At 39.8% G+C, this 15,890-nt stretch overlaps 1 protein-coding gene across 1 annotated transcript in view; it reads right to left on the bottom strand.

Annotated features, from left to right (window-relative positions):
* The window catches only part of DCHS2 (dachsous cadherin-related 2), a 109,270-nt gene that overhangs the window by 32,818 nt on the left and 60,562 nt on the right, over positions 1-15,890 (bottom strand). The window contains exons 4-8 of the mRNA XM_030271471.4: positions 12,584-12,820; positions 10,226-11,245; positions 8,688-8,863; positions 6,536-6,635; positions 1,010-1,167 (exon numbers count right to left, since the gene is read on the bottom strand). Coding sequence (XP_030127331.4) covers positions 1,010-1,167; positions 6,536-6,635; positions 8,688-8,863; positions 10,226-11,245; positions 12,584-12,820 — 1,691 coding nt within the window. The remainder of the gene's footprint in view (positions 1-1,009; positions 1,168-6,535; positions 6,636-8,687; positions 8,864-10,225; positions 11,246-12,583; positions 12,821-15,890) is intronic.

Raw genomic sequence — 15,890 nt, 5'->3', positions numbered from 1 at the left:
TGGATGCCAGGTACCAGAAAAGCTGCTTTCTCACTCCCCTCTGCCACCGGACAAGGGACAGAAAACATAATGAAAATTCATGAGTGAAGATAAGGACCAGGAGAGATTACTCCGCAAATACCATCACGGCTAAAACAGACAAGAATTAGAGAAATTTTATTGCAAACAAAATCAGAGCAGGATAATGAGAAGTAAAATAAGAGATTAAAAATACACCTTTCCCCCAACCCTCCCTCCTCCTCCAGGGGTGCAGGGAGACAAGGAATGGGGGTTGCAGTCAGTTCATCACCCGTTGTTTCTCCTGTTGCTCAGGGAGAGGAGTCCTTTAACTCTCTTTAAATGCAGACACAGCATTTGCCTTGTCTGGACTGAAGCCACAAGCTATCCAAAATTAACCATCTCTAAGGTTACTTGAAAATAGCAGCCTTAATGACATTCAGCCTCTGACAGAGGAGTGCACAGGTGGCCTGGACAAAGCAGCCCCACTGTGGCTCAATGAACAGCAGGTGGCTGGCTATGGAATGAGCACATGCTGCATTTCACACTCCCATGAAGAGCAGCCTTGTATAAATCAGCACAAAATAATGAAATATACAAGGTTATAGAGACAGAATTTAGAAAAAAGAGCAACTTAGTGGAGAAAAAAAGAAGTCTACGCTCTTGCCCTCTTTCAGTCCCATTTGATATTTTTCTCTCTGCCTACCTGGATATTTTCCTCCTATTTCCCAGTGTTTCCAACTATCTCCTAAAGCACAAGCATCATCTATTTGCCAGATGATCCAGAACACTATTGTGCATTCTTAACAAATCAAAATGAGTCTGCCCTCTCATTTCCTCCCTTAACAGAAAAACAGCTAAGGAAAATTACCATGAGACAAGGTGCTTACAATTTTGAGCTTCTTCCTTTTTTCAGTTTATTTCCCAACCTTCTTCCAAAATTGTTTTTTTTTTCTTCAAAGAAATGAAGAATTTAACATAATTGTTCTATCCATACTAGGTAAATAAGTACCTGGATGTAAACAGCAGCACGTGCTTGAAGCGAAGGCATCCCCTGGTCCTTGGCTATCACCATCATTCTGTAGTTGGACCTCTCAGCATGTGACAGAGGCCGGGTTGTTCTTAACTCTCCACTGACAGCATCAATCTGGAAGTATCCTATATCCTCTTCTGAGGGGTAAAAATGGGTATGTGTTATTGCAAATCAGTAACAGCTTGCCTCCGTAGTACGGAACATTGTAACGAACAGTGAAAAAGAGCAGGACCTGGAGGAAAGGAACCTGCTGCATTCATTTGGATCTCTCTGGTTGTTTGGTTCACCTCCTCTTTCTTCACTGAATACCTAGTTATTATAAAGCACTTAGTGTGGATTTAGAAAAATATGGGGAGAAACTGCATAGAGTACTAAAGCAACAGCCCAGTTTTGTACCAACTTTACTCACACCTATGGTGTGTGCATCAGGAGGGTAACAAATAGCCCAGGACTGGACCTTCTATTTCTGACCTTGGCAGACAGAGCCAGAGAAAGAATTAAGTCTTAGTCTCCAAACTGACATGAAGGGTCGAGTGTCCCTGTGATTTTCACATTAAGGGGCCAGCAAAAAGCACTGTTGACCCCTACAATACACTGTGACTGCAGCAGTGCCACCTGCTCTGGCTGTGCTCTGTACCAGCAGCCAGTTGGGGATAGCTACAATCTTACAGTAAGCTGTTGCAGAGAAACATGTGAATATTGGAAATTATGCTTATATCTTTCATCAAAGACTGGTGGCACTCTAATAATAAGTGGCTTTTAATTAAAGTTATTACTTGCAGCCACATCATTTATTTGAGAGTTGCAAAGAATAATTTTACCACAGATGAATAAATAGCTCTTCATGACTTAGAGAATCATTTAAGTTGAAGAAAAGATTATTAAGATCATTGAGTGGAACCTTTAACCCAACATTGCCAAGTTCACTAAACCATGTTCCTAAGTACCATGTCTATATGTCTTTTAGATGGGCACTAACTCCATCACCTCCTGGGCAGCCTGTTCCAATGCTTGACAAACAATTAAGTAAAGAAAATTTTCCTAATATCCAATATAAACCTCCTCTAGGGAAAAAAAGACTGACACAAGGCTCCCCCTTTTTCAAGAAATTGAATACAAATTATTTTAAAATTTTAGTAAAATGGGAAATATATACATCACCAGAAACTGAGAAAATCACAATTGTACTTATACTTCTCTCTTACAATACTATCCAAACAGCTTTCTGTTATGTGAATTTTTAAAAAGGTGTGCTAGTGGGTTAAAGTCATGCAGCATAACAGCTGCTATTACAGTAAGCAACTGTGGTAAAAATGAATTCAGTGCAGATGTAGTACACAAAACATGCATAAAAATCTATATTTCCATAGACACCCAAGTGAGCATAAAGCTGTTTATGTTCTCCAAATCTGCACATTCAGATTATTTAACTGCACATATAGATGTTCATTTTTGTATCCAATTATATCATCTGCAACTGTAAAATATTTGCACCTGTAACATTTGAAGAAAAAGAACACTTAGCAAACTCATTAGAAAACTGTGTTTTCACAACCAACAAACAGGAATTCTTTTCAATATTGTTCTGCTATTTTTTGACTGAATATAGCTTTCTAGTTCTCCATCAGTCCCTTTTGGGTTGAGTCTTGCTGTCTGGAACAATAACAAGGAAATTGCCAACAAAAGGAGACAATATATAGAGACAATTATATTGAGTGAGACAGTCTTGCATTTTGCATTTTTCATGGTAGCTTCAAAATATTAATGCTGCTATATTACTGTTTTCATAAATAGCTTTTAGTTTACTTTCCTGGTGTAGGTCCCAACAATATGTATACAGTAATAGATCTGCTATTTTCTTCCACATAATGTTTAATTGCACAAAATTCCAGCTAAGCAAAAGTCACAGGAGATATGAGAAACAGAACATATAATGTGAATTGCATGCGTATATTTTTAGTATTTTGCTAAAACTACACTTACACTAAAATTCAAATATCCCATGAAATATTTTTGTGCATATTTCAGTGGCAATGAAAGTAGCAAAAAAATTCTGAAAATATCGGAAAAAGTCATTGTATAGAAGAAAAAACTCTTGGGATTTCCATTTTGTAAGTGTTTCACATTTTCATTTTTTTTATCTAATACCACATTATAAAAACAGTCAAAACTGAAATGTCCCCTATTTTTTTTTTTTTGTAGTTTTATCAATCTATTTTTAAAATGTATTCCAAATGTAGCTATTTGATTGAAAGTCAGAAAAAAACTTTTACACTGAGAAAAAAGTTTAATACCTATACAGCATGTCGGTCATTACTCCAAAAGCTCACGCTCCCTGCATTTCAAGAAACATTTCCTTAACTCTCATTTCCCGAAGGCACCTGAATTAGACAACTGCTGCTTATATCATACACCCTAAATATGTCCTTCTGTATCTGAGGAGGAAAGGAAGAAAATATAGGAGAAATGGATAAAAAATAAGGAAACTGGAAAGAGCAGATGAAACATGGAACAGAAAAAAAAAATAATCTCTCAATAGACTCCAATGTCCTCAGTCTCTCCTTGAGCTTGCAAAAGTAACCTGCCAATACATATGTGTTTACAATTAAATTTTTCACCTCTGCCTTTTCCAACATGTTGGCCAGACTTTCATTTGCATGAGGTTCTCTAAAACTCAGACGCTCTTTCAGCTCTGTGCTCTCAAAGACAATCATAGAAACTGCAGTTTAGAACCAAAAATAAATTTAAAAAAAAAAAAAATGGTGGCCTGAGAAACACCAAGGAATGTGTTACTGTGAACTTTGGCTGGCTGAACATTCAGGCCTTACAGAAACTGGCATTTAGGCAAAATTACCCAGAAAGCAGACAGAAAGTAACACTAGAGATTTTTCAGGGATTACTGACCTCTGCACAAAGTGATAGCTATGTATTTTTACCTAATTTCCTGAACAACTGTTTCTTTCCTAGGTGTTAAAATACTTACTGCACTGAACATGTCCTTCTTCTTTGAGATGATGGAAAAGTTGTTTCCTTTAACAGAAAAGAGGAAGGCAAGGCCATGGCTCCCAAAGAGCATGAACATGATGAGGGCTCGTGCAGAAACGTAGCTCTCTGCAAGTCTATGAATGCTCTGCATGCTGCTTGCAAGTCATCCTGGAGAACAAGGACTTCTTCACATACACATGGACAGCATTTGGCTATTTGTGCATGTTAGCAGTGTAACTAGGATTCTCTTGGCACTTGTGTAGTTAAGGGCGAATGTTGCATTCACATAATTGCTCTAAATATGACTGTAAAAGCCTCTGTCAATGCTAGACTTAACACACAAAGCAGTAGTTCCAGATGCCCTATAAATACACACTAATTTCTGTTATAAATGCTATACTGTATCCTATTGACAGTCATAAAGAAGACCAGGAAAATCACTTTGACTGCCAGAATCACTAAGGAATAAATAGTACACACAGCTGGGATTAATCCCTCTGAATTAGTGATAACACAAAAATTGAGGCAGGGTTACGTGACCACCCACTTCCATACACATACATTTTTAAAGGATTATTTGCTTTGATTTTCCAGGATGAGGAAGGGGCATTTTGAAGGAAAACTTCCCTGTAACCTAAAAATCTGGTGTGTAAACCTCATAGTTCTTTACAGATTTTTCCTCACTTATTTTGTGGGCATTTTTCATTAACATTCCTGCATAGCTTAATATATTGCTGCTATTTTGAAATTTCAAGATCTCAAGAACATTAAAAATTACCCAGCAACATTTACAAGCCTAACAGCTGACACTGACACTTGCAGCTCTCCATCTTGTGGCAGCCCCATGACTGAAGAATAGAGCACTGCTCTGCATGGAGTTCTCCAATTAACCTGCTGTCTCTCTGTTTAACAAATATGGCTGTAAATCAGATCATGTTTCTTCTTCATATTTAAGTACTGAACAGTATCCCAGAACAAGAAAACACTATTTTAAATATAAACCAGGCAAAAACTGCACCATGAAACAGAAGACCAGATGTTAAAGGCTGTGAGCCAACTAACAACACAAAAAATAGTATCAGAGAAGCTCAGATGTTTCTGGATTTGTTTATCAGGAAAATATCTAGTTCCAAGTCTGGGAGGGATTTTTTAGTGTTTTTTTACATTTGACAGAGGGGGAGATGGGGGTGTGTTTGCTGCTGTTTTTATGCTTTTGTTCTTTCCAGAGATGGCTTTTGCAAGACCAGTCATAGTTTGTGTTGCTTGTTATTTTTATAATTTGAACTCTTACTTACTCCCCTCTGGGGGCTCAAAAGTGAAGCCAGTAAGAAAATCCAATGTGCTGTTTGAAGGAAGGGGGTATGGTTAGATACATGAATAGGCAGAGACCCCTGAAAAACACTTCCTGTATTGCCTGGCTATCACTCTTGAAACACACCACACTACTCATTTCCTTTTTCACAAGGGGGATCTTTTTTGTGCAAAATATTCTTACTCACAATGCAGAAGTCTAAGATACCATCCAATTCCTTCAGGAATAGGTAGTCATTTATATCTAAATTAAGGGAATGATGTTTTCTTGCTCTGATGGAACAGTAAGATCTACACGCAAATTACAAATCCCAAGCTTAAAAAGTATTGATTATGTTAAACTGGTAGAATACAACAGAAACCAAACAAAAAATAAATAGTTCTGTTCCTGGTAGCTCTTACTGTTTTGAAGCAATAATGAAGGAAAGCAGGAGGAATAGACCTGCTTTCCTTCCTGGTTATAGAGGGAGTTCTCACTTTTACGAAAGTGTAGCAAGTGGTATCCAGCAAATCCAGACATCACATCTATGTCTCCTATCAGTATTAATGCCCCAGTCCTACTCATGTTCTAATTTAGGACTGTTCTGTTATTAATTTCACTGCAAACAAAACTGGATCCTACAGCTTACCCCAGAAGTGAACTATTACATGTAGGAATTACGGGGAAAACTAAGGAGAAATGTTTTTAAGCAGCCACGCTATGTCAGGTTAACACACTGCTAAACAAAGGGTGAAACCTGAACTAAAAACCACAAACCTCATTGTTTGCCCAGATTATGTGCTGATCCCTCTGATCTCTGTCTCAGACTGTCACAAACTGTTATTTTAGCAGGAAAACTTTCAACTGGTCATGGGAAAAGGGAGATCATTTTTCCTTTAAGATGTTAAACAACTGACTGAAATACTAAACTGCAGTACAAGATCATTGTCCTAGCCTTTTCTAAGAGCTGTTTGAACACTCTCTGGCCAGCCACAGAAGCAACTACACTGCATTAAAGATGGGGCAGAGAGCAAAGGGAGGAGAGGCAGCTGCTTGCACTTCCTTAAATACTTTGTAAGACACATGATGATTTTGATTCCTATTTACAAAGGCAGCTTTATTCTACCCAACACAAAATAAACATAAAATCTTGTATGATACATTCTTTTTCTAAATACTAGTTATTTTGATGTATTTTTTTTTTATTAATTAACCCTTTAAATTCTTACCCGATTCTATTGAATATAACACAACGCCGTTGTTTCCAGAATCGAAGTCTTTTGCAAAGATGGTGGTAACAAGTGTCCCTGATGGCTGCCCTTCCAAAACCTGTCACCAAGCAGTTCATAAATGATTTGCAATTATACACAGATAAAGCCAGTCTTAAAACAAATCTCTTGCCATAACACAAAAGTTTAGCTGCTGCTCTATTTTCCATTTCAGTAATATTTACAGTGAGTGCGATGAATATTTCAGGAGATGATTAAACAACAAGAGCTCTAGAAGCCCTCTGTCATGGTCTGCATAGAGTGCTAACTCAAACATCTTTACTATGGCAAGCTCAGAGGTCAGAACCCAGAAGGGTCGCCGCTGCACACATTAGCAGAACTATGCTGGTGTCACCCTTTGGATCTGGCGGAGCGCAGTGCCCCGTGTTGGGAGGACCCTGTGGTTTGACACAGGAAAAGAATTTTTTTGGAAGGAAGAGGTCAAAGGAAGAGGTTTTCCTTTGTTATTAAAAACAAACAAACAAACAAAAAACAAACAAAAAAACCTCCACCCTTCGCCTCTGAGAACACAGATTACAAAAATCATTATCAAAATTACATTCAACCAAACACATGCTTTGCTCTTATTCCTCTTTGATCCCATGTCACAGCCTTCATCTTATCACCATCCTATCTTACCCAAAATTCAATGGTTCCCGGTCAGGGAACCACAAATGTCATGGTTTGACGCTGGCACAATGCCAGAGCCCCATGAAAATCCAACCTATCAATTGAATGCCGTGAAATGTGATCGAGAACAGAGCAAAGCAGGCCAAACTTAATAACAAAAGAAAAGCTTTATTACACTACTACTAATACTATAAAAGAAAAAAAAGGAAAAAAAGAAACACACAAAATTCAAAATGAAAACCTTCCAAAACATTCCTCCTCCCACCACCCAACTCCAACAAATCACAGCGAGACCCATTTAGATCCTTAATCCAGTTTTCACCCTTCAATATAATCAATACTGAGTCCATCGGGGAAGAGAGGAGTCCCCCTTGCACCATAGACCCCCAGGAAACACAGCTGCCACCTCTTGTGTTTCCATGTCACACATGGCACTGCCCAGACACACCAGCCAGTGTGACACTCTCCTCTCCATGTCACAGTGCTCTCATTACCATGCATGGACAGAGACTGCTTATAGGGCCCCTTTAAGGATGCTTTGCCAAGGACCAACAGGAACAACAGTCCAGTGTCTCATTTCGGGACTACCATCCCCCCCCATTTTCCCCTGGGGCCGAGGGTCCAAGAACAGAAATCGCCTTCTCTTCTTCTCTGAAGACGGAGGGCATCCTCACACCCTCCTCAGCTCACTCTGTTCATTCCTGAACTGGTAGTTGCTGAAGAAGGTCTCTTGGCTCACCAGTGCATCCCCCTAAAATGCAGTCCCTCTTGAAAGAAGGAGTGGTTCAGTCTATGGTTAACAAGAAGAGTCCAGCCAAAAGCCACTCCATCATCTCCCCCCAGCCTTCTTCTCTGAACATCTGAGGTCCCAGGCTGTCCCTCTTTCCTTCAAATTGAGGAGGAGTAGTATTTCATAAAGCCTTCATTTCACAGGAAAGGGTTAAAATTCCCGGACTCCCCGGATGGCTGAAATCTCGGCCCAGGACTCCATCTCCCATCTCCCATGCTGGGCATCCTTTCCCCCCGCCCTTCTCCTCTGCCGGCAAACTCCCAGGTGCCTGCAGGCTCTCTATCTCTTTCCCTCTAGCTTAGGGGAGGGGGAACAAAGACATCTCAGATGTTCTCCACCCTTCTGTCCGCAGGAGCTGGCCCAGCTCGGTTCCGATCCTTCACCCCCTGGCGTACTCTGCAGGCCACATGGCTCCCCTCCCCCACCCAGCATGGGCTGGGCAGGGGAGGTCTGTACCTTGCGGTGACCGGAACCAGAGACAGCGAGTTCTCCTGGGAATTCTGCTTTTAACCCCTCTGTGTTCTCAGAGGCGTGTCCACCTTCAATTGGTCACCCCAAGTGTCAATATCCAAACCTGACCCCTGAATGGATCGACCTCTTCCTTCCAAAAAAATTCTTTTCCCGTGTCAAACCATGACACACCCGCAGCGCGCGGTGCAGCTGTGGAGCGGCGCTACGCAGTTCCCGCCCCACCTGTCGGCGTAGCGCCCCCTGCGGGAAGCGCGGCGCGTGGTCGTTGCGGTCGCGCACAGAGATGTGCACGGCGGCCGTGGCACTGCGCCGGGGCTGCCCCGCGTCCGTCGCCAGCACCCGCAGCTCGTGGTGTGCCCGCTCCTCGCGATCCAGCGCTGCCCAGTTTATGATTTCACCTGGCGGCCAAGGAAAAGGGGGAGAAATGCAGTTAGGCATTTACTGTATGCTAGCACTCAGTGTGTGCAATTATGCATTTAATTTAACATGAAATAATGAATGATACATGTCCTCTGATACACCTCACCCCAACATGAAAACCTCAGCTTTCCAAACCCTGTCCTGCAGAAACATTCTGTCAGAGTTTTGTATATGCACTTTAGTGCACTATGACATCTTTTACTGTACACTGGGTGCTCCAGAGCAAAGGTATAAAACAGTACGAACCAAAGTGCTGACCTTCCAAAGAAATCCATCTGGCCTTCACCACACTCCAGGACAGATAATGCATGAGCACAGGAGTTTAAGTGCTGACAAGGGGCCTTTATTAATTATGTACATTAATCATAAACCTTTATGTCTCCCATACATTCTGGTAAACCCAGCAAATAAATCTGACCAATCTTCTCCCTGTCTACTTAGCCACACCCAATACAGCTAGAGATTTGTGGCTGACCAAAGCTCATCACACAGGTAACCATAGGTTTTTTTAAAATACTCTTGGTTAACTCCTAGTGTTCTGTTTGCTTATAAACTTCCATAAGTGTACTCAAAAGGAACCTGCTCTTATTTTGAGATTCATACAGAGAAATGATGTGAAAGACTATTCACTCCCCATGGGGACTGAACATCTGGAAACAGAAATTTTAAACAGCAGATCATTGATTCCTATGTATCATTTTGCTAAACTGGGATATTTACTGTGCCTGTATCCCTTGAAGGATTCCCTTCCTTCAGGCTCTCCATGCTCTGGTCTCTGGTGTTACACTCTGTAGACATAACCTCTATTACTTGAGGCATTTGGGATTCACTGCAGAGTACACCCTATGCTGGGAAAAATTTCTCTCAGCCAATTTGACTTCTGTGATGCCATGAACTCAGTTTTGATGTCAGTTACAGAAGAATTCACAAGTATTTTAAATCACTTTGTCTAACTTCATAAGTACTTTTATAGTTACTTATGGCTGATCGGTGCTTTTCAACTCTACTTGATCACAGGCAAAAAAAAAATTCATATGAACTATTGAAGCTATAACTTAAATCTTCTTTTAATTTGTTTCAGCCAAACACTGAAACTTATGACCAAGTGACACAAAACAAAGTCATGGAAAAAAATAATTCTAAGGACTAGTCCATTCTTCATGAAAATATATTCGGTTTATTTCATTCCCTAAATTGTGACATTCTGAGTTAAAATATTCATATATCAACCAAAAATATTCACAGCAGTTCCTGGAAGCTTTATACTCTACTTCCGTACCCTTAGGGAAGGCTGCTTTCCAAAAGCAATATTAGGCAGATTACAAATCATAAAATGCTACCTGTGTTGGAATTCATCTTGAAATACTTTCCATCAGACAAGAGGAAATAGGAAAGCTGTCCATTTCTTCCCGAGTCTTTGTCAACAGCTGTAATGGTGGCAACCACACCACTGGGAATCGGATTTTCTTCAACTTCAAAGAAGTAGCTTTCATGCATAAACATGGGAGAATGATCATTTTCATCCAGAACATGAACTATTATAGATGCACTTGCATTTTGCCTAAGGTTTTCGTCCTCAGATGTGCTGGCGAAGGCTCTAAAACTCAGCATCTGTGTGTATTCGTAATTCAAATGTTTCCGAAGAAAAATCCAGCCAGTATCAGAGCTGATTCCAAATGCAACAGAATCAGTGCTAGGCTCTAAGGAATATATCAGATTGGAGGTAACACTGTGTGGATCAGGTGAGTAGGCTTGAACCTGAAGGACTTGGGCACCTGGAGAGGTGGCTTCACTGACTTCTACTTGATACACCAAGCTTTGGAAAACCAAAGTAGGGCCCATCTCCTGCTCTTCAATAACCACTGTCAGTGTCAGCAAAGAAGTCAGAGGAGGACTTCCACAGTCTTCAGCTGCTATCTGTAGAGTATATTCCTGCTGCTTTTCTGCCAACACTGTCTTGGTAAGGTTTACCACTCCGAGACTTGGATCAATGCTAAATGCATCTGACTGCTTGCTTGCAATACTGTATTTAATTGCCCCATTTAGGCCACTGTCTTTGTCTTCTGCATGAGCAATGTAGACAGCAGTGCCAGGAAGCTGGGTGTGTGAGATGGTTACCTTATCAGATTTGGTAAGAAACACGGGAGGGTTGTCATTGATGTCTGTCACAGATATGTTGACTTGAGTGCTGCTGAAGATGGGGGAGTCACCCAGCTGTGACTGAACAGTGAGCACCACAACAGACTGAGCTTCGTGGTCAAGCTGTTTCTTAGTGCGGATAATGCCAAACTGGGGGTCAACAGAGAACTTCCCATGCGGATCACCAGAGCAAATTCTGTAAGAAACCACTTCTAGTGAATCTAGAAATGGAAGCAACAACAAAAAAATGTAAAAAATAAAAATAAAATTGAAGGGATAGCATAAACATTGGCAAGAACATCTGGGGAGAACACATGCTGTTAAATTGAATGGAATAAATGTAAGCTGCACAGATGTTTGACATTTTTGGGCTTTTTATGCTTCCTTCTTCTCATCCCTAGAGCCCTTCAATAAAATATGAATGTATAGAGTTTGTCCACTTCTGCACTGTTTGATTTTCATCACACTGGTATTATAAAACTCTATAGAGAAAATCACATAATAGCCTCTTGTTTCTCCCTGATCTAAAATACAGAAAAAACACGCCTATAAATTAGTCTTGTGGGAGCAATTTCAGTACAAACAGGCATTCACTATAGCAAGGAATGAAACAGGTGGCAATTCCCTGGAAAAAAAAAAAATCTATTTTAATAAACGTACTGTTCATGAGTGACCATTGTAACATTCATACACCAGATGCTACCTAAGGCACAAGCTGTCTGAAGATTCAGGCTCACTACCAAGGCCATCCTTGGTGCTATCTCCACCCTGAGGACAGTCCTTCCCAAAAGAAGGAAATGGGAGGACCTGATTAATCAAGCTTGCGTGAAACCTTGTCATCTACCACCTTACAATTTACAGATGCATCATCAGGCTGTTATGTGGACTCACAGATCCCACTGCTCTGCATAGGAACCAAATATGTACAGCTCTCAGGATGGGGCTCTTTATTACCAAGGACTGTCAGGAGCTAATCCATTTCCATTTACAAATGATAACAAAACCAGATGGATTAAATATATTTTCAAAAGGTCCTGCAAACATTCATCTGGATTTCTCCACTTAATTTGAGACAATGTGGAGTTTTGTTTGGTTGGTTGATTTTGGTTTGGTTTTTGAGGGGTGGCCAGGAGCACTTCTTGCAGATCCTCTGAAACTTCTGAATACTCTCTGATTTTAAGTATTGCTCTGAGATTTGCCTTGCATGGCTAATGCTTTAGTATGAGCCAGACCGTCACACTTACTTAAACCTTCACAACATGCTGCCTATCTCCTCAGTTACAATTACAGAGATCCATCAGGAAGAAAATGGAGGCCACTGCCAATCTCTACGGACCACCAAGGAGAGTACCATGAATCTCCAACTGTTCTAAAGAGCATCCTGATACACCAGCCATTACATCACTTGCTGTACATACCAAAGGTAAATTCTATTTAACGCTTGACAGACTGAATGAATAGCATGGAGGTTTATGGGGAAAAAAAATCATCTACAGCTATTTCCAGTTAGTGGTCACAACAAAAATACAACATAAGCTCTGACTGAGAATGTGACTTACTTGGAGGCTCTCTGGCCTTTACGGTGCCAATCACGCTGTCTTCAGGTGCATCTTCTGGAACAGAAAAGCTATACCGGGATCTCTCAAATATGGCAGGGGCCAAGACAGTCTGAAGGATGTTTACTGTGACAGCTGCATTGCTGGCAGAGGGAAGACCACCCCCATCCCGTGCAGAAATAGTCAGGAAGAGTGCAGAATGTGCCAAGTGGCCAAGAGCTGAGGTCAGGTAAATAATTCCTGAAAGTACACAGAAATAAAATAGCATTTAAGAGACATATAGGATAAAATTCAGCAGACTGTCAAAACAGTTTCAACATGTATTGCTAGTCTAATAGAAGGTCGGACCTTGTGGAAAAAAAATCAGCACTCCCAATTCAATTTTTGAGAGCCAAGTTCTTTTCAAACTACATGATCTTTACCATTCACTAAGCCACTGAAACACAGCAACTTCTGTTTCAAAATAAAGTGTCAATAATTCTAATTCAAGAAACACACATTCAGTTAAATCTTTAACAATGCTAAATTTTACTACTAGTCTATACCAATTTGGAAATGCTTCGGGGTGGAAAAAGTATTGTTTCAGAAGATTAATTTATCTCTGCAAATGGTAAAGTTATGTTATTTCAAACAGGCTGTAGAGACATTCTGCTTAAGTAACTCATGAAGTAAAACATCCACACAAATGGAGTCAAAGCCCCAAAATATAAATCTTAGGAGCAGGGGGCTCTGTGAGAAGTATCTGGGAAGAAATCAACTGCACTCTGATCGCAAGTTTCTGTCAAAACACCCCTTAACAGTGAATTCTAAAGTCCATTGAATTTGCAACCTGCTAACAATTACATTTTATATAAACTTTATGAAGTAATTATTTGAAAAGAAATATAATGTTCAGTCCCAAAATAGAGCACTGCGGAAGTACATTCCCCAAGATAATCTATTTGTGAAGTAATTTTTTCAACATGAAAATGAAGATGAAAGGTGACAAAAATGCAGGAAACTTTTTCTTAGCAATGAGTGAGTTTAACTAAATATACACTAAATGCTAGAATCACAGTGTGTTAAGTAGTAAAATTGCAGTAAACTCAAGTAATTCAACTAATAAACATTTTACATACCTGCATATATTTTTAAGAAATCACCTATCTTTTTGTAGAAGCTGGTAAAGACACAGAACCTCTGGAAGTTCAGTAAAACCAAACCTTTAAACCTTGGGCTACCTTTATAATTTCCTGTCTGTCAAGACAAATTTAGTAGGGATGATGTCTGCAGTTCAAGTTGGACTTTTAGTGGTTAGACAGGGCAAAACTAGAGCTAGCTCAAAGTGCCTTAGGAGAATCAATGGATGATTCAATGAGAATGTATCTTCTCAGAATTTAGAGTGAATTTTCTACAATCCACTTTTAAGCAGAATAATGGAAAATACATAAAATTCTTATAAATATTCAAATGTACCTGCAATATACTTTCCAAATATACTGCCAGGACACTGCAATAAACTGTGTCTTGACATGCTTAAAATGCAGTAAAAGGGTCTTCTGGATCAAGGGAAAATGCTTTTCACTAACAAAAAGGAAAGCTTATTCCAGTGTGACAAACCACATCAAAAGCTCAACAGTGATACATACAGATAGACTCAGGGTTCAGTACTGATAGCAACTGACAACAACAACCCTTTGCTAACAACTGATGCAATTCTAAGAAACAACCTTATTTTGGCTTTTTTTTTTCTTTTTTTCCTTGTGATGGTTGAGTTTTATGATTACTTCAGCAGCTCAACAAAATAGTCCTTCAAGGACATAAACCTTTGGTATTTCCTGAGGTAGTCTGAGTAATTGTAGCTTGAAGGAAGAGTTTAATTATTTTTCCCCAGAGGATAAACATACACACATGGATTTTTAACATAATTTATGTTCAATTAATTTAAACCAATCAAATGGACTGTATGTTACTAATTTTCCAGCTGGATATTGTTCTATTGACAAGGATATAAATATGTCCTTCTCATTTTAGATACTTTAAGAGGTATGTGGGAACTGGAAAACTTCTCCAGAAAAGCATCAAACTGAAAATCTTACTCTCGGAGCAGTAACTAAAGACTTCAGAACATCCTTTAGCAAAGGGTGGAGCAAACAGAGCTCCACTCCAGGAGCTCTGAATACCTGATGAACAGAAATATTTCAGAACCAAAGCTCCTTCTCTGAGCTAGACACATTGCAACACACTCCAAGCCAGTTCAGTTACAGAAAGCAAAAAGAAAATTAATAAAATATTTTGTTTTCTTTCTTCATTCTTTTGCTGTGTCACAGGGGAAAAGGGAAATAGGCAAGTACATCTCGCCAGCTCAGCTCTCTTTTGCAGGACCAGGACACCATAAGAACAAGACCAGAATCCAAGTAATAAGTATGTGTTTTTCATATGGTTCCCTCCAACCTCAAAAACTGTAGTATGCAGAAGTTTAATAACCCATTTTGACTTTTAACTACGTACATTCTGTTTCTTTCAATGTTTGTAGTACAGGGCATTAGCTTTGCATCTGGTGATACATAATCTATAGAGACATTTGAGATAGCTCAGCTATCTTGGTGAACATGCCTCATTAGGCACTACTATGGCACCACATGGTGGGAAAGAAGCTGTAGAAGAAAGCATCATCTGGGATTTCACTTTCTGTATGATTAGGTACAACAGCAGACTGTGACTAAAATGGACAGTTGGGACCACTTGGGCCAAAAAGCAGCTGCCAGCACACCTCAGAGCAGGCTGGCTGGGTGCATTTCATCTGCTGCAACAAGGTGCAGGAGGTACCCAAGTACTACACTGCAAAAGCAGAAACACAGAGGAAATTGCAAGGAGCAGGAACTGTCAAAGTCACAGATTCAATGTGTGAAACTCAATAGAGGCATGCTGCATTAAGTAACAGGCTGAAGATGAACCATGGTTTTCCTTTCTTCCCCATTCTGTAATTAAGATTGGGGTTTATTATTGCTATTACCACAATCATTTGCAGCCTGTAATTCAAGGCTTCAGAGAACTTAAAAGACAATTAGCTTGCCGTGGTACAGAATATGATCTTCCATTATGAAAAACAGTTTCTATAAACACTGACAATGAAAAGCGAATAATGACACAGCTCCTCTGCAAGGAATGTTTTACCAAAGCTCCCAACAAGGGACCACAAAGACAACTGTGGGTCAGCTTCAAGAAAGGTGACATGTTTCATGTGGTTTGACACACCATATAAATGAATAGTCTTATCTGCTGCCTTTAAAAACATTTAATTTCCATTTTTGAAATTAATATCTATATC

This window comes from Taeniopygia guttata, chromosome 4 (genome assembly GCF_048771995.1).
Source record: "Taeniopygia guttata chromosome 4, bTaeGut7.mat, whole genome shotgun sequence".
Taxonomy (NCBI): domain Eukaryota; kingdom Metazoa; phylum Chordata; class Aves; order Passeriformes; family Estrildidae; genus Taeniopygia; species Taeniopygia guttata.
The sequence above is the reverse complement of the archived record's forward strand: the minus strand, read 5'-3'. Positions and strand labels throughout refer to the sequence as shown.